At 46.3% G+C, this 20,785-nt stretch overlaps 1 protein-coding gene across 4 annotated transcripts in view; it reads left to right on the top strand.

Annotated features, from left to right (window-relative positions):
* INVS (inversin) overlaps positions 1-17,590 on the top strand; it is a 146,514-nt gene extending 128,924 nt beyond the window's left edge. The window contains exons 12-13 of one of the 4 annotated variants that reach the window (XM_060199098.1): positions 11,418-11,698; positions 16,532-17,590. In XM_060199098.1, the coding sequence (XP_060055081.1) occupies positions 11,418-11,698; positions 16,532-17,229 (979 nt within the window). In that variant the 3' untranslated portion in view covers positions 17,230-17,590. The remainder of the gene's footprint in view (positions 1-11,417; positions 11,699-16,531) is intronic. The other 3 variants (XM_060199100.1, XM_060199099.1, XM_060199097.1) reach the window with 3 other exon arrangements.
* The last annotated feature ends 3,195 nt before the right edge of the window (positions 17,591-20,785 follow it).

Genomic DNA, 20,785 nt, shown 5'->3' with positions numbered 1-20,785 from the left:
TTAATAGGTGCTCTACTTCTAAAATTTGCCAAGGAATCTTGTATTAAACTAGCACTCTACATGCCTTTTTTTTCCCCTAGCTTTCTTTAATTTTTTTTAAAACTTTTATTTATGAAAAGGAAACACTGACAAAAACCATAGGATGAGAGGGGTGCAACTCCACACAGTTCCCACCACCAGAACTCTGTATCCCATCCCCTCCCCTGATAGCTTTCCTATTCTTTATCCCTCTGGGAGTATGGACCCAAGGTCACTGTGGGGTGCAGAAGATGGAAGGTCTGGCTTCTGTAATTGCTTCCCTGCCGAAATGGGTGTTGGCAGGTCAATCCATACTCCCAGCCTGTCTCTCTCTTTCCCTAGTGGGGCGGGGATCTGGGGAAGTGGGGCTTGAGGACACATTGGTGGGGTTGTCTGCCCAGGGAAGTCCGGTTGGCATCATGGTAGTATCTGGAACCTGATGGCTGAAACAAGAGTTAACATATAAAGCCAAACCAGTTGTTGACTAATCATGAACCTAAAGGCTGGAATAGTGCAGATGAAGAGTTGGAGAGGGGGAGGTCCTCATTTTGTAGATAGTTAGTAGTCCTATTTTAGTTATATTCCAAAGAGCCCATGACTATGCTAGTGTTTTGGGTTTTTTTTCCCCTGAGCCTGACATCTGATATGCAGGTGGATCCATGACGGGCCTAGACCTCAAATAGATTTCTCTCTCCATTGTTACTAGTCATCACCCCTAGCTTTCTCATAGAAGTTGTCTGAATGTGAGCGACAGCTGTAGTAGAAAAGACGTGCAGAAATTATCCTAAGTGACAATGAAACATCTTCTGTAAGGAAAGGACTATCGCATTTCCTGCTACTGATGTTTCTCTAAATCCCAGTTTAAAGTGTGTGAATCTGTTTTCAGAATTTTGAGTCATGGTTTCCTGAGTATGAGCAGGACTCTAGCAAGTTAATGTAACAGTGTTTATTTCTCCCCAAAGAAGACTGTGAAGTCATGCACATTTCACTTCACTACTGGAGTGGGGAAGGGCCTGCATTTCCGCCTTTCTCCGAATTTCTTTTTCCAAAAGAATGGAAGGTTATGGTAGAGTAGAGTTCAAATGTCTGGGTTCAGATCCGGGCTCTGGTATGTCTTTGTGTTGAATTAAACTATATATATATATATAGGCTTCAGTTTCTTTGTAAATAAATAAATTTATTAGATAGAGACAGAGAGAAATTGAGATGGGGGGAAGATAGAGGGACTGGAGAGAGAAAGAGAAAGAGAGAAACCTGCAGCCCTATTTCGCCACTCATGAAGCTTTCCCCCTACAGGTGGGGCCAGGGGCTTGAACCTGGGTCTTTGGACACTGTGATGTGTGCATTTATCCATGTGTGCCACTGTCTGGCCCCCTGGCCTTCAGTTTCTTTATCTGTAAAGTATGACAAATGAGGCCAGTTTGCTTTTGGACACTATGGAAATCTGAGTCTTGGGAATGATCTCAGTCTCCTCTTCTTCTCCTTTGCCTGAGGTGTTACCTGCAGGCTACCTGTCTGGAGCCAAGACTTTGAGCTGTCATACTGCTGAGTCATTGTCCAGCTGGGAAAGTAGTTATCTACTTGTCAGCAGACTTCCCATACAGAAGAAGAGGTTGCTACTGATGGTGTGCTTCAAAGGAGTGTTAGGTCACAACATTCCCCCCCTAACCCAGCATGATTTGTTTTGTTTTGTTAGATTGCTACTAGAGTTATTGCTAGGATTCAGCGCTTGGGAATGAATCCACCACTCCCATTATCCTTCTTTTTTTGGTTTAAGACAGAGAGCAATTGAGAGGGAAGGGGGTGGGGGGAGAGGAAGAGAGAAATAGTGCATCTGCAGAAGTGCTTCACCACTGGTGAAATGCCCACCACCCCCACCTCCCCCATCCTCCCTGTGGGTGAGGACCGGGGGCTTGAACGTGTGTCCTTGTGCATGGTGACTCGATGCTGTACCGGGTGACCAAAACTTGGTCCCAGCAGGACTCTGTTGGACTCTGTTCTATAACTTGCAGCCCAGCGGATCTGAAATGAGGGGATTTTGAGAACATCTAGTTCAGCCTTTCACTCTTTTTAGTTGTTAGCTCCACTGGCTCCTCTCTTGTGAAAGATGGTCATCCTCTTTGCTCTTCGTTTCTGAAATCAGTTTTTTAATGGAAGCTTTGCTTACTCTGACAGTGTTTGAAATTGTCAAAACTAAAAAATTATAGTCGTCTTGACTTTTCCTCAATTTTTTCTTTACTGGGTGTGATGATTAGAAATAAGCTAGGCAGGGGCTGGGTGGCATCATGGGAGCAGCTAAGCGCACGTGGCCGAAGCCAAGGATCCTGGTTTGAGCTCCCAGCTCCCCACCTGCAGAGGGGTCGCTTCACAGGCGGTGAAGCAGGTCTGCAGGTGTTTGTCTTTCTCTCCCCCTCTCTGTCCTATCCTCCTCTCTTGATTTCCCTCTCCTATCCAACAACAATGACAGCAATAACAACAATAATAATAAAAAATAAACAAGGGCAAAAAAAATTTAAAAGCTGATTTAATTTCTTTCTTTTTTTTTTTGCCTCCAGGATTATTGCTGGGGTTCAGTGCCTGCACCATGAATCCACTGCTCCTGGAGGCCATTTTCCCCCTTTTGTTGCCCTTGTTGTTGTAGCCTTGTTGTGGTTATTGTTGTTGATGTTGTTCGTTGTTGGATAGGACAGAGAGAAATGGAGAGAGGAGGGGAAGACAGAGATGAGGAGAGAAAGACAGACACCTGCAGACCTGCTTCACCGCCTGTGAAGGGACTCCCCTGCAGGTGGGGAGCCGGGGCTCGAACCGGGATCCTTATGCCGGTCCTTGCGCTTTCCTCCACGTGTGCTTAACCCATTGCGCTACCGCCCGATCCCCAATTTCTTTTTTATTACTGGATAGAGACAGAGAGAAACTGAGAGGGCAGAGGAAGATAGAGAAAGAGACAGAGACACCTGCAGCCCAGCTCTACCACTCGTGAAGCTTTCCCCCTGGTCCCGAATCCTTATGCCCTGTGATGTGAGTGCTTAGCCAGGTGCATTACCGCCTGGCCCCCCTGATTTAATTTGTATTAGTTTTATTTTTCAAAACTTATTTTTTTGGCCAGTAAAGTAGCTCACTTGGATAGTGTTCTGCTTCCCTGTGTGCACCGCCAGGTTTGAGTCCCACTCCCCTGCTTTGAAGGAAGCTTAGGTGCTGTGCTCTCTCCTCCCATCTTCCTCTCTCTGTCTTTATCTTTTAAAAAAAAAAGTTATTGGGAGTTGGGCAGTAGTGCAGCGGGTTAAGCGCACATGGCACAAAGCGCAAGGATGGGCGTAAGGATCCCGGTTCGAGCCCCCGGCTCCCCACCTGCAGGGGAGTCGCTTCACAGGCGTGAGGCAGGTCTGCAGGTGTCTGTCTTTCTCTCCCCCTCTCTGTCTTCCCCTCCTCTCTCCATTTCTCTGTCCTATCCATTATGCTATCTACCCCTGCCCAATAAAAATTTTAAAAGGGAAAAACTGGCACAGAGCTCCAGCTATAACCCTGCTATTTCTTGACATCTGAGTCAGTTTTATCTTTGGCTTCTGCTTTAAAGACTAGAAATCAGAACATTAAACTCAGTCCTTATCTCTGCTCTCTCCCTGACTAACATGGCCTGCCAACATCTTATTACCTCAATGTATCTTTCCCGTTGATCACATTTGAATGGCAAAAAAAAAAAAAAAAAAAAACACCTTCCTTAACACGAGCTGTGAAAAGAACTTATTAAAGTGATTTTCTAATTTACTGACAGAAAAATTGAGGGAGAGAAGTTGTAGTCATATTTTCTGAGATGTGTTTTTTAGAAAAGTACTATTTAAGGAACATCTATAATTCATTTAAAAGCACTTTATAACACCACACTGCACCACGTAAGTTGTTGCCAGAATAAACATTACTATAATTTACCTGCCAAAGCAGACCGTGAATGCAAACTAAAGTCAGACCATATTTCTGCTGGTTACCCACCCTCCTTTAAGCTCTCCTTTCGCTGGGCTGTGGCTTCACTCTCTCACCTCTCTAGCACCGATCCTTCCTTCCCCAATCCTTCCTTCCCCAATCTACGGTGAGGGTGAGGTCACTGCTGAGGGCTGACTCAGAATGCTTCCCTTGTTCTGCTGATTTTCCATTGAGAAATGGGGCGGGGAATGTCACTTCATCTCTAGGATGACTCTTCAATCTCTCTCACATCCTGACCTCCTGGAACTCCAACCCTCTCGCTTCAAGTCACCTCACTCGCATCTCCATTTTCCTATCCTTCCTTCCGTCACTTGTAAGCTCTTCAGGTCGCGGGACCTTTCCATTTGTACGTCTTGTCATCACCGTGACTTTGGTTTCCATGTGTGAAACCTGCCACTCCTGATCCCACTCCGCCTTTCTCCTCTCCTCCTGTCTCCGTGCCAGTGTGTCCACCACTGACTCTGCTCATGCCTCTTTTAAAATGTCCTCTTGCCTTTGCTGTCCTATCCCACCCTCTGTGCAGGCCAGGATTCTGAGTATCAGTCAGGAATTAAGACTCTTCAGTATTTTATTCCTATTTGTATTTTCAAATCACGTTCTCTCCACCACTATCACCATCCACCTACTTGCTCACACTTGTAGCCTCATTTATCTGGTGCTTTCCTTTCTTCATTTCCTCACTCACCACTTTTTTGTTTTCTAGAGTGTTGCTCAGTTCTGGCATATGGTGGTGCAGGGACTTTGGAGTCTCAGAAATGAGAGTCTTTTTTGCAATAACCATTATGCTATCAGGCAAAAGCTATTTTCTATCATTGGTTTGTTTGTAGTGCTGGGGATTGAACCTGGGACCTTTGGTACCTCAGGCATGAAAGTCTTTTTGTGCAGGTATCTATCTTTCTCTCTCCCCCTCTGTCTCTCTTTCTCACCTCCCCCTCTCAATTTCTCTCTATCCTATCCCTCCCCTAAAAAAAAAAATGGCCACCAGGAGCAGTGGGCTTGAAGTGCTGACAGTGAGCCCCAGCAATAACCCTGGAGACAAAAATAAATAAACGAAATTACTTTTTTATGGACCAAAAAGAAAGTTTTTTGTATAACCACTATGCCATCACCCCAGCCCTTATCCTTTGCTCTTGAGCTACTAGAGAAAAGTCTAAATCTTTTCCAGAAACCAGCTTTCAGGGAAAGAGTGTCTCCTGGCACTCGTTTCAGGTAGCCTGTGGATTCCTTAGTGGATCTTACGGCAACCGACTTTCTGGCTCACCTGCAGTCTGTCAATGTCTCTTCTCAGCAATGACTCAGAGGTCTGACTCTTCTGCTCATCCTTTGGTCCCACCCGCAGAGAATGACTTGTGTGACTCCGCGTCACTCAGTTTCTGGAAGGCCCAGACTTGCACCAGTGAAATGAACTGATTTCTTAATCTGAGATGGACTACAGGGCTCCCTGACTGAATACTGCATTCCATGTGCTCGGGGTATATGTGCTCTTTTGAGGGCAAGCACTTGTAGATTTTTGTCACAATCTCAAAGAAGATTCAAGGAGGTAAAAACAACTATTGAACTAAGTGATATATATCTGAGGTCTCTCCTCGCTCTAACATTCTATAAATTCAAAGGTTCTAAAACACATGACATTTTCATATTCCCTTGATAGAAAGTCAAAGACCAAATACTCCTGGGTCTGTTATTTAATGACAATGAAGAGATAGACTGTCAGACCCCCTTGATATAATACAATACCAACTGAAAAGGTTAGAGCAAAACCTTTTCTATCTTTGGAGGTTTCCGCTCACTGGGACTGTTTCAGCAAAGATTGAATTATCATCTCTTCAAGATAAGAGAAAAGGGATTTTTAAAAATTATATCCATATCAGGGCTCTGAGATTTCTTCTGAATCTATGAGCAATCGGTGGCATGCCTCTGTTCATGTTCTGTCCTCTGCCTGAAACAACCTCCTCTCATTTTGATGTTCTTTGTTGTTGTTTTTGCCGAGCTGGCTTCACGGGGGGCAGGTAACAGACGACCAGGGACTCGTGGTTGAGCTGTAGGCAGTATCTCTTTATTCATGCAGGACGCAGCACAGTCTAAGACGAGCTAAGCTAAACTAAACTAAAGTACCCTAAAACTCACAATGCTGTCTTTATATGTACTTGCCAAGTAGGGTGGAAACAGGATGTGACATAGAGAGGGTGGAGAGAAAAGTGACTGGTGAAAATCAGAGTGTGACAAGGAGAGGATCAGGGTGTGACAAGGAGAGGGGGTGGAGCAGGTGAGAATTCTACCACTAAACCACCAATGCCCTGGAGGGAGGGTGGTGCTTGTTAACAGAGGCCATGTAAATAGAATGCAGTGGTTATGTAAATAGAATAGTGTTAAGCAGGGGGATTTAAACCAAATGAAACAGAAGGGGTCTCATACCAACACTTTGTATGCTTTTTTTCTCTTTGTCTTTCTCCCTTCCTTCTTTCCTCCCTCCATCCCTCCCTCCTTTCCTTCCTTCCTTCCCTCCTTGCTTCCTTTTTGTCTCCAGGGTTATCTCTGGTGCTTGGTGCCTCCACTATGAATCCACTGCTCCTGACCACCATTTTTTCCATTTTTTTCCTTTATTGGGGGATTAATGTTTTACAGTCAACAGCAAATACAATAGTTTGTACCTGCATAGCATTTCTCAGCTTTCCACACAACAATACAGCCCCCTCTAGGTCCTCTGCCATCCTGTTCCAGGACCTGAACTCTCCCCCACACCCCCCCACACCCCCACCCCAGAGTCTTTTTCGTTGGTGCAGTACACCAACTCCAGTCCAAGTTCTGCTTAAGAATTTTCCCTCCTAATCTTGTTTCTTAACTTCTGCATATGAGTGAGATCATCCTGTAGTCATCCTTTTGTTTCTGATTATCTCACTTAACATGATATCTTCAAGCTCCATCCAAGATGGGGTAAAGAAGGTGAATTCACCATGAACCTGAGACTCTGGAGCCTCAGGAATAAGAGTCTCTTTGCATAAACATTATGCCAACTACTCCTGTTCACTTTTTCAGTTTTCCACAGAACAATTCAACTTCCCTCTAAATTCTCCAATGCCATCATGTTCCAAGACCTGAACCCTCCTCCCCTCCCCCAGGGTCCTTTACTGTGGTGCAGCACACCAGACCCATTCCAAGTCCTGCTTTGCGTTTATTGTTCGACTTTTTTTTTTTTGTAATTGGATTTGTTCCATTGAAGATGCCTTTAAAATTTAGATGGAAAAGAGTTCTGCCAAGATTTTCCTCTAAGTATTTGGTAGTTTCTGGTCTATCATCCAAGGGGTGTTGAAATCCCCTACTATGACTGTGTTGCTGTTAATATATTGCTGTAGCCCTTTCAGTAGATGTTTGATATACTTAGATGGCCTCTCATTGGGTGCATAGATGTTAATAGTCACTAAGTCCTCTTGATTGACTGATATTCTGAGCATTAAGTAACATCAATCTCTACCTTTTAAATTTTTATTTATTTTAAGGTCTATCTTGTCAGGTTGAGAAAAGCTGTTCCTTCCCCTTTTTGTGGTCCACCAAAGGCTTGTATGGTAGTTTTCTTTTCTTTTTAAATTTTTTAATATTTATTTATTTATTTTCCCTTTTGTTGCCCTTGTTTTTTTTTTTATTGTTGTTGTAGTTATTTTTGTTATTGATGTTGTCATTGTTGGATAGGACAGAGAGAAATGGAGAGAGGAGAGGAAGACAGAGGGGGAGAGAAAGACAGACACCTGCAGACCTGCTTCACTGCCTGTGAATCGACTCCGGGGGCTCGAACCTGGATCCTTACGCTGGTCATTGTGCTTTGCCCACATGCGCTTAACCCGCTGTGCTACTGCCCCACTTCCATATGATAGTTTTCTATCCTTTCACTTTGAGTCTGTATTTGTCTTGTTGAACCAAGACTACTGTATCCTGCTAGACTGTCATTCACACTAGATGGAGGCATACAAACAGAAAAAGAAATGCTTCTCTGACAAGCAACAGTTGAAAGGATCAACTATTACCAAGCCTGCCCTGCAAGAAGTTCTGAAAAGTCTCTTATAAACAATCACATCATCATAAACGCATCATATATCAGAACACTCTACAGTTTTAGAATAATGGTATTAAAATATTTTCATTCTATAATTCAATAAATGTCAATGGCCTGAATTCATCTATTGAAAGTCACAGAATAGGAAGTTAGATCAGAAAACACAACCCAATCATATATTGTCTGCAGGAATCCCACCTAACCCAACCAGTTCTTAAGTCAGTTGCACCATTATTTCCAGTGACTGTTAAGAGTGGTACCAAGCAGGGCCAGGCGGTGGTGCACCTGGTTAAGTGCACACATTTCAGTGCACAAGGACCCAGGGTTCAAGCCACTGGTCCCCACCTGCAGGGGGAAAGCTTCGCTAATGGTGAAGCAGGACTGCAGGAGTTTCTCTGTCTCTTTCCTGCTCCATCTGCCCTTCCCCTCTCAATTTCTGTCTGTTTCTATTCAATAATAAATAAATATAAAAGATTAAGAGAGAGAGAGTGTGATACCAACTCACCACTGTCAATTCTAAGGCATAGTTTAAATCAAGCTTCCTGTTGTTCTCAAAGCTGACATAGCAGAGCTCAGAAATTAGCCAGTCTCAGAACTATGAGCTAGTCATTACCCAGTTAAATGAGAGCAATAGGACAGATGGACTAGACTTTTCTGTGGGAGGCACTTTAATCACATCCCTCGAGCCTTCTAGCCCCTGTCCTCATAGCAGTGGAAACTTGAACAGTCATGGGATAGGAAAGAGCCTGCTCATGTCTGTGGCGTCTGATAAGATTAACTCCTTTTGGTCAAAATTAAACAAATACGTTTTCTGTGGAAGCCACATTCTGGGGTAGAAACAAAAATGACAACTTCTGGAATTCAGACTCAGGAGCACTGGCACATCTGTACATATATAGTCCTAGTCCCCGTCCTTGCAGTTACGGCCCACAGGCAGATTCTCTGCATGTCAAGCAATCTTTCCATCATTTAGCTGCTTGTTGAGCCTTTTCTGGTTGCGTTATCATCAAAAGCTACTAATTCATAGAAATCTCCATCTTTAGTATGAGAACTGGTTCTGGAGGACTCTGGAGCACCTCGCTCCCCTACAAGAGCCCTTCAGAGATTGACAGCAGCAAAATGCCCACTAAGTGTGTCCTTCCCTGGGTGGGTGAGACAACTCAGCTTATCACCTAAAATCCTCTTGACCCCCTGCTGCAAGGAGTTGAAGCAGAAAATGTGATTCCCCAGGCTGATTTTCTTAAGCTATCAGCCTCTAGGGAACTGCAAAAAATTGCTCTGGAAAGACTGTGCAAGCCAGACTAATTGGCAAACCATCCAAAGCTATTGTCTGGCCAGTTTCCTTTGAGATAATTGAAAAACAGCAAAGGATATTATTTGATACATTCAGATTTTGCCATGCTAAAGTGTTGCCTGCTATGTTGGGGACAGGATCTTTTTTTCTCTTTCATTTTTTTTTCATTGAAAGTAGAATGCGTTGCTTTTTTTTCCTGATACTCCCTAGACTTTATTAAAGAATAGGCCACGTTTGGAACATGGCTCACCATGAAGATAAACGATCTTCAACATTCTTCTACCAGACCTGCTTCACCGCCTGTGAAGCGACTCCCCTGTAGGTGGGGAGCCAGGGGCTCAAACCGGGATCCTTACGCCAGTCCTTGGGCTTGGCACCACCTGCGCTTAACCCGCTGCGCCACCGCCCAACTCCCCCGATTTTGATTTCTTCTCAACATTATAGTGAGATGACATTGACCCAAAGGACATCATTTTTATCGCCTATTATTTATTGGGTTCCTGTTGTGTATAAAGCAAACACTGTCAAAGGTGTTAGAACTATGAAGAAGGTAACACAATGGGAGTTTGCCAGGCTTTCATGCCTGAGACTCAGAGGACTCGGTCGGGTTCAGTTCTTAGCCCCACTGTAAATCAGAGTTTTGTCTCTCTCCAACTTGCATTTTAAAATAAGGTGTTTTTGGGAGTCGGGCTGTAGTGCAGCGGGCTAAGCGCAGGTGGCGCAAAGCACAGGGACCGGCGTAAGGATCTCGGGCGAACCCCGGCTCCCCACCTGTAGGGGAGTCGCTTCACAGGCGGTGAAACAGGTCTGCAGGTGTCTGTCTTTCTCTCCTCCTCTCTGTCTTCCCCTCCCTCTCTCCATTTCTCTCTGTCCTATCCAACAACGACAACAACAATAATAACTACAACAATAAAACAACAAAGGCAACAAAAGGGAATAAATAAGTAAAATAAATATAAAAAAAAGAAAAAAAATAAGGTGTTTTTGTTTGTTTTTTCAAACTCAAAGGAGGGAAATTAGTCCACTCTTTCCATATTAGTTTCTTTTTTTAATTTTTTAATATTTATTTTATGTATTCCCTTTTGTTGCTCTTGTTGTTGTTTTATTGTTGTAGTTATTATTGTTGTTGTTGTTATTGATGTCATCATTGTTGGATAGGACAGAGAGAAATGGAGAGAGGAGGGGAAGACAGAGAGGGGGAGAGAAAGACAGACACCTGCAGACCTGCTTCACCGCCTGTGAAGCGACTCCCCTGCAGGTGGGGAGACACTTCACAGACGAACTGGGATCCTTACTCTGGTCCTTGCACTTTGCGCCACCTGCGCTTAACCCACTGTACTCCCCCCCACCTTTTTTAATTATCTCTATTTATTGGATAGAGACAGCCAGAATTCGAGAGAGAAAAGGTACGACAGGGAAAGAGAGAAAGACACACACACTTGCAGCCCTGCTTCACCACTTGCAAAGCTTTCCCCCTGCAGGTGGAGAACGGGGGCTCACACCCGGGTCCTTGTGCCCTGTAACGTGTGCTCAACCAGGTGCGCCACCACCCGGCCCCTCCATATTACTTTCCTTTGCTAGAGGAGAATGAAGGAAATGTGCCAGCTTACAGTTACAGTCAGTTGTGAAAGACTGCAGTCTTTTCATCTAGTCGGTCCATAAAGGTTTTTCAGTGGCCTTTTCTAATAATAATAATAACAACTATTATTATTATTATTATCCCCGTGCGGTCACTCTCATTTGCATTCTGCAGGGTTTTCTAGACCAGGAGCAAAAGGGCAGTGGTAGCATGCCATTCTAGGAGTCACACACAAGCTTTCGGCACACACTCCTTGGGTTTTGTCATGCTCTGGCATGTGTGTCTTAAAACAGGGCAGAGCTCAGCCTTTAAGATTCTTTTCAGCTTCATCATCTTTTGAGCCAAAAGTCTTGAAGCAGAGTCTAGCGGGAAACTGTGCATTTCCAAGTCCTTACTGCAATGTGATAGAATGCCTCATAGAATTTAAATCCCATGTGCCCATTCAAGGAACACTTGAGTGGGTAATGCTTCTCATTTTTTCTCTTCTTCTTTGCTTTCAGGAAGCGAGAGGAAGAAAACAAGCGAAGAGAGGCAGAGCAGCAGAAGGGAAGGCTGAGCCCAGATTCCTGTAGGCCCCAAACCCCTCCCAGCCTGCACAGCAGCCAGAAAGAGCCCCAGAGGCAGGATTCAGCCTCCAGCAAACTGCCCCTGTCCAGCAGAGCAGCCCAGAGCCCTGAGCAGGCAGCCAGCAGGGCATCCTCAGGGTCTCCACGGAGAGCCGCCCAGAAGGAGCAGCACCCTCCCCCAGACGTTCAGGGAAAAGACCCCAGGAAGCCCCATGGTATGTACACTGTCTTTGTTCTCTGACACCACGGGCCGTGGACTGCTGACTCTTTTCGTGGATGAATATAGAACATCTATATCGTACGGGAATTAGGTCAGCCCTGAAGCCTGCCATTTCTTTATTGACTTTTCAGTTACTCCCTTCTGCTCTCTCAGTCACATGTCCCTTTGCCTTACTATTGGCTACTTGAACATCTTTTAGAATTCATTTCAGTTCATTTCAAGTATTTCGAGTATTTCACAGTTCACAGTCTTTGCTGGTAGCTGGTCTTGAGTGTTACAGTGCGACCTACCAGCACTACTGTTTCACTTCCATGAGTGAAATGTGGAAACCTCACTTCTATTTAGGTAAATTTCCTCTATTTTAAATGCCATTGCTTGGGTGTCAAGTGGTAACATGGTTTTTGTTTCAGTGATTAAATATAAGTGATAAAAACTCAGAAGGTGGAGTCGGATAGTAGTGTCGCAGGTTAAGCGCACCGCACGGGACGCGAAGTGCAAGGACCGGCATAAGGATTCCGGTTTGAGTCCCCGGATCCCCACCTGCAGGGGAGTCGCTTCACAGGCAGTGAAGCAGGTCTGCAGGTGTCTGTCTTTCTCTCCTCCTCTCTGTCTTCCTCTCCATTTCTCTCTGTCCTATCAACGACGACATCAATAACAACAACAATAACTACAACAACAATAAAAAACAAGGGCAACAAAAGGGAAAAATAAATAAATATAAAATTTTTTTTAAAAAAATTCAGAAGAAAAAGGGTAGTTTATTTTGTGGGTCTGTTTTTTGTTGTTTCACCTGTCCTTCTGGTGTTCCAAATTTTATCATCTCTTCTCTACTTAAAGAATTTATTTGGCCAATATCGAAGAGTAGTTGTACCTATTAGCTATGGACTATTTGAGTTTTCCTTTGTGTGAGAATAGGTTTGTTTCTAAGCCAGATACAGAATTAAGAGCTGGTAGTTATTTTCTTTTATCATTTGAAGAAGATTGTGCCACCTTCCCCTGACTGAGAGGAATAGAAAAGGAAGACGCTTCACTGCTTGGGAAGCCTCCTCCCTGCAGGTGGGGAATGGAGACTTGAACCCAGGTCCTTGTGTGCATTTAACTGGAGAGGCCACCACCTAGCCTGCCTTTATCTTTTTTTTTTACACTTAGCAAAATTATTGAATATTCCCAAAGCATTTTGATTTTTTTTTTTTAATACTATGGAAACACTGGGAGTCAGGTGGTAACACAGCAGGTTAAGTGCACGTGGCGCAAAGCGCAAGGACCAGCATAAGGATGCTGGTTCAAGCCCCAGCTCCCCACCTGCAGGGGAGTCGCTTCACAAGCAGTGAAGCAGGTCTGCAGGTGTCTGTCTTTCTCTCCCCCTCTCTGTCTTCCCCTCCTCTCTCAGTTTCTCTCTGTCCTATCCAACAACTATGACATCAATAATAACTACAACAATAAAAACTAAAATAAAATAATAGAATATTTTAATTAAAAAAATGGAAACTCTGACAAGACCATAGGATAAGAGGGGTACAGTTCCCAGTTCCCACATCCAGAACTCCGTATCCCATCCCCTCCCCTGATAACTTTCCTATTCTTTATCCCTCTGGGAGCATGGACCCAGGGTCATTGTGGGTTGCAGAAGGTGGAAGGTCTGGCTTTTGTAATTCCTTCTCCACTGAACATGGGTGTTGACAGGTCGATCTTACTCCCAGCCTGTCTCTTTCTTTCCCTAGTGGGGCAGTGCTTTGGGAAAGTGGGGCTCCAGGACACATTGGTGGGTTGTCTGCCCAGGGAAGTCCAGTTGGCATCATGGTAGCATCTGGAATCTGGTAGCTGAAAAAATAGTTAACATATAAAGCCATACAAATTGTTGATTAATCATGAACCTAAAGGCTGGAATATCGCAGATGAATATTTGGGGTCTCCGTTTTGGAAATAACTAGTAGGTCTATTTTAGGTATATTCCATAGGCCCTGTGACTTTATTAGTTTTTGCCTGAGCCTGACATCTGATATGCAGGTGGACCCAAGTTACTGTCTGGGGAGATGATGTCATGGCTGGAAAAAGGGCTAGAAAGCTGGATCAGGGAAGAGAGTAGCTCCCTAATATAGGAAAAGTGTATAAATATTGTTAACTGTAAACCCCATCGATTTGATCTGGGGCCCACATTCAGCACAGGAAGCTGTGTAACCTCTGCATCCCTGTAGGTCCGAACTCGCGTTCTGTGGTCATCAGTAAGAACCAAAGCATTTTTCAACAGTAATTTCCCTTGGTAAGAACTCTGCCATAACAGTAAGCAAATGTATTTGACTGTGGTTGCTAGTTGACATCCAATGATTGATAATTGTCTTGTTTAAAAAAAAAAAAAAAGAAGGAAGAGGCTAGTGGCTAGTGGCTAGTGACTGCGAGGTGCAGCACTGAGCGCAGCACTGAGCGTGGGAGCCTGGTGTCCCAAGCTAGATGCTCTGCGCTTCATGTGCCAAAGTGATGCTGTGGTTTTTCTTCCCCCAATTTTCTCCCCAATTTTTTTTTCTTACCAGAGCGCTGCTTATCTCTGGCTTTTGGTGGTGCTAGGTATTTAACCTGGGACTGAGTCTCAGGCATGAAAGTCATTTGCATGACTATTATGTGGTCTCCCCAGCCCAATAAATAAAAATTTTAAATATATTTATTTTATTTTAATCAGAGAGCACTACAGAAAGACCAGAACCTGCTCAGCTCTGGTTTGTGGTGGTGCTGGGAACTAAACCTGAGAACTCAAGAGGCCCAGGCATGCAAGTATTTTGCATAACAATTATGCTGTCTCCCCAACCCATTAAATAAAAAAAAATGTAAAAGAGTAGGCAAGGGTAGGTAGCATAATGGTTATGCCTGAGGCTCCAAAGTTCCAGGTTCAAACCCCCACCACCATAAGCCAGAGCTTGGCGTTAAAATTCGGGGGCGCCAGCAGGCCAGGCTAGCTTCGCGGTGGCAGAGACAAAGACTCGGGGACACATGGCTGGGCTGAGAAGCTGCAGTTTAATCTTTATTTACGAGCGGGCAAACATGTGCTCTCCTGTCTTTCTGCTCTGGCGACAGAGAGAGACCCTTAAACTAACCACCACACAGATCTGTCCTGCATCCCCTCACGCGGCCGCGCCAAGAACTCTGGAACTCTGTAGGGGTTCCTGGGGCAGGGAGAAGGGCACCTGCGAAACTAGCAGGGCTAAACCACAATCTCCTAGAGGTGGGGGGAAGGGGACCAAACCAATATGAAGAATACCAACATATTCCCCCTTTTCTTTTTAACTAAATGACCACAGTATCAGGGGTGTGGCGTGAACAGAAACCTATATCTATCATACAGGCATTTTCAAGAAAGAAACTGGCACAAACATGGAGGAACATGTAAGCGGGCAACAAGAAACAATGTGCTGCCAAGGGAAGGCCTGAGGGGGACCTTTTTTGCCTCTGGGGGGCATTACTTGCCTCGACAGGCATTTTTTTTTCCTGTGGGCATTACCTAGCATGGGGGCGGGGTGTGGCCTAGAGTCCCAGGGCAGCTGGCTGCAGTCAGTCTTTGAGAAACCCAGCAGCATAAAGGGAAGCTGCTAGTTTTGTGCAAAGTGTCCGAGGTGTACCAGTGAGTCCGATAGAAGTGCCAGTCCAAAGCAGATGTCCACCGAAGAATTGCCAAGGGGTGAGTTGTTGTACGTCTGTCTCGATGGGGAATGTCAGCCATCGGAATTCTGCTTTTCTGTAGAGAACTTGACAGCTGCAATTCACTTACTTATGAAACAAAACTTGTAGCAGGTTAGATCGAGGCCTGCCGAAGCCGTCACTAAATCAGCTCACACACTCACGGCCCGGGTATTCAATTTTCTCTCTGGTTTTTGGACACCCCCCCCCCCCCGGGTGTCTTTTGTTCTCATGCTTTGTCAGGGTGTTTGCGGGCAGGGCACACAGGCCTGAATTGGGAGAGGCCCTAGGTTCATTCCCAGCACGCCCTGCCTGGTGCTTTGGCCAATAAGCTAACACATAAACAGCTATCTGTGATACTGTGATATCTGTGGACTCAGCGTGCTTAGCTACATTCTCATGGGAAGCCTTGGCTTCTCCAGCAGACTACTGTGGCTAGGAACGGGAAAGTCGGTCAACTTGTTGACTTGCCTGGCCCGGAGCCTGCACCTGAACAACCCCACTGCTCCCCGCAGAATCTAGTTTTCTTAATTTCAGATAGAGTGGGAGGGAGAGACAGAGACCTGTGGGGAGAGACAGAGGCATCGAGGGGAAGAGAGAAAAGGACACCACAGCACCTTTCATACGTGATATCCTCATGTGGTGCCAGGGGCTCGAACCCAGGTCTCTGAGCATGGTAAAGTGTGTGCTCTGCCAGCCCCAAGCATTTTTATTTTTTAGAAGTAGAAGTTAAATGAGCTTTTTTTGTTTTCCTTTTTGTTTCCATTGTTTCTTGTTGTTGTAGTCATTACTGCTGCTGTTATTGATGTCGTCGTTGTTGGGTAGGACAGAGAAATGGAGAGAGGAGGGGAAGACAGAGGGGGAGAGAAAGACAGACACCTGCAGACCTGCTTCACCGCCTATGAAGCCACTCCCCTGCAGGTGGGAAGCTGGGGGCTCGAACCGGGATCCTTTCGCAGGTCCTTGCGCTTCGCGCCACATGCACATAACCTGCTGAGCTACTGCCCGACTCCCTTTTTTTTTATCATCAGTTGATTAGCATACAGGGGAGTGGCAGTTCAGTAAACAAGTCTGAATATTCTATGCGAGCAAACAATTGTCCTGCTTTTCCAAGTTTCTAGAAAAAAAAAGGATTCTTTGTTTCTCTCCTTATCTCCCCAAGAAACATCCAGAGAACATTCTAAAGGACGAGCTGCCTGTGTCCACTTCAACCCCACTGACAGCAAGGGAAGAAACAGGCATCCAGGAGGCTCCTCTGTCGAGAAGTGCGGAGTTGAGACAGTCGGCGAGCGGCAGTGTGACAAGGGAAGGGGCTTCCGGAAGCAGCCCTCCTGCCCCAGAGCAGCTGGGCTTGAGGAGAGAGGAGCAGACGCCAGCCGGGTGACGGCACACCAGCCACGGCAGGATGGCCACAGGAAGTCCAGCAGGCGGCACGACACAGCTCCCGAGACCACGTGTACCTCCCAGAGAAGGCACACTCAGGAACTCAGAGGAGCAAGGTGCTCCCCAGCTGGTGCCAGCAGGCCTGGCAGTGCCAAGGGTGAAGTGGTCCACGCTGGGCAGAATCCTCTCCAGTGCAGGGCACCGAGAAGCAAAGTGACAGACTCAGATCTACCACAGAGCTCAGAGGTGCTGAGGTCAGGTGCCAGGAAGTCGGGGAGGTGTACTGTGTCTGAGGACACGCAGATGCCTAAGGAGACCAAGCCAGCCCCTGACCTCCTCTCCGGGCAAAGTGTGAGCATTGACCTTCTCCCCGCAGAGCTGCGACTGCAGATAATCCAGAGAGAAAGGAGCAGGAAAGAGCTGTTTCGCAGAAAGAACAAGGCAGCAGCTGTCATTCAGCGGGCCTGGAAAAGGTAGGAAGACCGATGCCTCCCTCCCTCGGTGCTTTGGCTCCGTGGTTGTCTTGATGCTCCTAACGCGACATCCCTGTGCTCTGTGGTTTCTAGTGAATGCCATATGCTGCTCTGACGAGGCCATGTTATTTTATTTGAATGCACTATGCCTTTTCTTTTTTATTTTTTCTGATTATTTAAAAATTATCTTTATTGGATAGAGACAGCCAGAAATACAGAAGGAAGGGGGTAACAGAGATGGAGAGAGAGAGACTTGCAGCACTGCTTCACCATTCAAGAAGTTTCCCTACTGCACGTGGGGACTGGAGGCTTGAACCCAGGTCCTTGCATATGGTAGCGTGTGCAGTCAACCAGGTGCCACCACCCAGCCCCCCGTTCCAGGATGTTCTGATGTAAAGAAAAATACCTCCAGTTTTGTAATCAAGCCATCTGTTTCCATTGAAGCTCTTTTTGTTTGTTTGTTTGTTTTTTGGTGTTATTTTTTTTGCCTCCAGGGTTATTGCTGGGGCTCAGTGCCTGCACTACCAATCCACTGCTCCTGGAGGCTTTTTTTCCCCGTTGTTGGATAGGTCAGTGAGAAATTGAGAAATGAGGGCAAGACAGAGAGGGGGAGAGAAAGATAGAGACCTGCAGACCTGCTTCACCCCCAGCAAGTGGGAATCTGGGGGCTCAAACAGGATCCTTACTCCTGTCCAGCTGCACTTAACCCGCCATCCCTCCGCCCAGCCCCCTCCTCTGAAGCTCTTAGCAGGTTAGCCGCTGCCCTTGGTCGTCACTTTGCCTCCCAAGCCTCGTCTGTGAAAGAAGACTTAATTATTGATGCCTCTGTCCCGTTTATATGACAAGTTGCTACAATGAGATACTGAACAGACTGCACAGCTCGTACATGTCAAGTATTTGGGGGGGGGGGTGCGCCACCACCTGGCCCCTGGGGAGTCACAGGCGTGAAGCCAGGGCTTCACATATATGAGGTGCCTCTGAGCAAGTCTTCAAGGTCCAGTTTGTCTTTTCTTTTTCTTTTTTTTTTCTGAGACAAAGAATGAGAAAGAGAGGGAGGTGGGTGGGAGAGATGGGCAGAGACAAGGGGGGGGTGTGTCACAGCAGTAATCAGTGGAGCTCCCTGGTTGACATTCACATGAGGTGCCATGTGAGGCTTGAACCCAGGACCGGGACCGCATGCACAGTAAGTTGTGCATTGTCGTGGATGGCTCCTAGACGCCTTCTTCATCATTTTTACCCAGGAATTAGTCGCACACTAATACCTAAACAGGAGTCCTGGACTAAGGAGACTGGGTGACTCACCCCCATTACATTTGGTTGTTTTCATTTCTTACTTTATCATCTTTATTTATTGGCTAGAGACAGCCAGAAATTGAGATGGCAAGGGAGATAGAAGGAGAGAGAGACAGAGACACTCGCAGCCCTGCTTCACCACTCGTGCAACTTCCTCCCTGCATGTGGGAACCAGAGGCTCGAACTTGGGTCCTTGCACACTATAACGTGTGCTCAACCAGGTGCACCACCAGCTGGTCCCCTGAACTCCATTACATAAACCTGTGTTTTACCAGCCGTTGTGCACACCTGCGGAATTGGTGCTGGGAATAGGAGTGGAAGTTCAGGGAGTGGTTTAGAGAGTACCCTTGGTTGCACATGTTAATGTATCTCATAGTCTCTTCCACACTGCAGGCCTCACTGGGCCCTAAATCCACTGTAAGGCTTAGGGAGGTGAGAGTGCCCAGAGCTGTTTGGGACTGGGTGTCAGCAGGGGAGAGTTATGTGGCCTCCGTCTTCAGGGAAAGTTTGATGAGTGAAGAAGGAAGCCAGTCGCAGGAGCACAGGTGTGCTGCATACCGTGATTCCTGTCAGGAGATTAAAAGGCCAGCGAGCGCCTAACACCAGCAGGGTCCTTGGTGGTCCAGGGAGAGGCCTCGGGGCTGTGGAGCCAGACTCCGTAGCCTGACCCAGAGCCAGGCGGTGTGTCCCCGCTTGCACAGCCTTTGTAACAATGTATGGTCCTGTCTGTTGAAGTTTTTTGGCCACTTGAAGGTCTCTCCTGCCCGATCTCTCCCAAGCACGCCAGGAAGTCACCATGGCAGTGGTTAGAGCTCCCAATTCTCACACAAGTAAATGGTCTCAGAAAGAAACATTGTGTCCAGCATTTCAAGCCGTGACTCCAGAGACGGCGTCTGCTGTGGTCTAGACGGTGGGGCTGGAGGCAGGCCTCGGGCTGTTCATCTCAGGACACACTAGGGAAGAGGGGCTGCCCAGACGATGCCCACACTCGCCAAGGAAACTCTGCAGGGAGACGTTCTGCTGTTAGCACTAGTAGTGCTTGGCATTTGCTCATCATTTAGTCAGCCAGACACGGTTCTGAGTACTAGTTCATTTAGTTCTCACAGTGAACTGCGAGGTGTTGTGCTTATGCTCATCCACAAAAAAGGAAACCGAAGCCCAGAAGTTAATCCGGTGTAAGTGCCAGGGGCCATCTCTGACGCCACAGTTGGGAATGATCCTCACTCCTCCCCTTTGGGGAATTCTGCCAGGACACAACACTGGCTGTGATCCCAAAGGAACTTTTTAAGAATTTAAGCCGAAACCTGAGGTATAAACAAGCCAGGTTTGCCACATCAGACCCCACAGCTGCTCCCGAGCAGAAACGTCTTCCTGTCAGGCTGTTCTTTGACTCCTTTGAAGAGTCAGCAGCTGACAGGTCCTGTCAGTAAGTGTCCACAGCGGCAAATGAGCCTTCAGTCATTCCCCTCAAGAACAGTGGGCCCACAGTGTCTGTGCCCAGCTGGGGACGCAATTAGCAGGCCCCTCTGACTGTGCCTTTGTGCAGTGCTGAGACCCAGGGCAGTCACTCCCCAGGGGCTTTTAGGATGCTGCACATTGTGAGAAGTCACATGTCTGCTGACAGTAAAGACATCTTCACTGACTCTATTGTAGCCGCACAGATCTTCCATTTAATACAGGAGCCCACAGTGTTGTCCCAGGACAGTGTGTGGTGCATGACACCCATCCTAAGGCTCAGTGAGGGGCAGGGAATCGGACTTGGCATGTGAGTGCTACATAAGTGTAGGCTGCTTGTTCTTTGTGGTGAGACAGATGAGGGAAGGCTGGCGGATATGCCTGGGATGGGTGAGGAAATGAAGCTTCATCCTTCTTCCCTTTTTTTTTTTTTCATTTTATAGTAATTTTATTTGATTTTGAGGTAACCTTAGTTTATAAGACTATGTTTTAGTGATACAAGTTCTCGGGAGTCGGGTGGTAGCACAGTGGCTTAAGCGCACGTGGCGCAAAGCACAACGACAGGCAGAAGGATTCCGGTTCGAGCCCCTGGCTCCCCACCTGCAGAGGAGTAGCTCCACAGGCGGTAAAGCAGGTCTGCAGGTATCTGTCTTTCTCTCCCCCTCTCTGTCTTCCCCTCCTCTCTCCATTTCTCTCTGTCCTATCCAACAATGACAACAATAATAACTACAACAATAAAGCAACAAGGGCAACGAAAGGGAATAAATTTTTTTTAATTATATATATATATATATATATGTTCTTGGATTAGG

Source organism: Erinaceus europaeus, chromosome 10 (assembly GCF_950295315.1).
Source record: "Erinaceus europaeus chromosome 10, mEriEur2.1, whole genome shotgun sequence".
NCBI classification, from domain to species: domain Eukaryota; kingdom Metazoa; phylum Chordata; class Mammalia; order Eulipotyphla; family Erinaceidae; genus Erinaceus; species Erinaceus europaeus.
The sequence above is the reverse complement of the archived record's forward strand: the minus strand, read 5'-3'. Positions and strand labels throughout refer to the sequence as shown.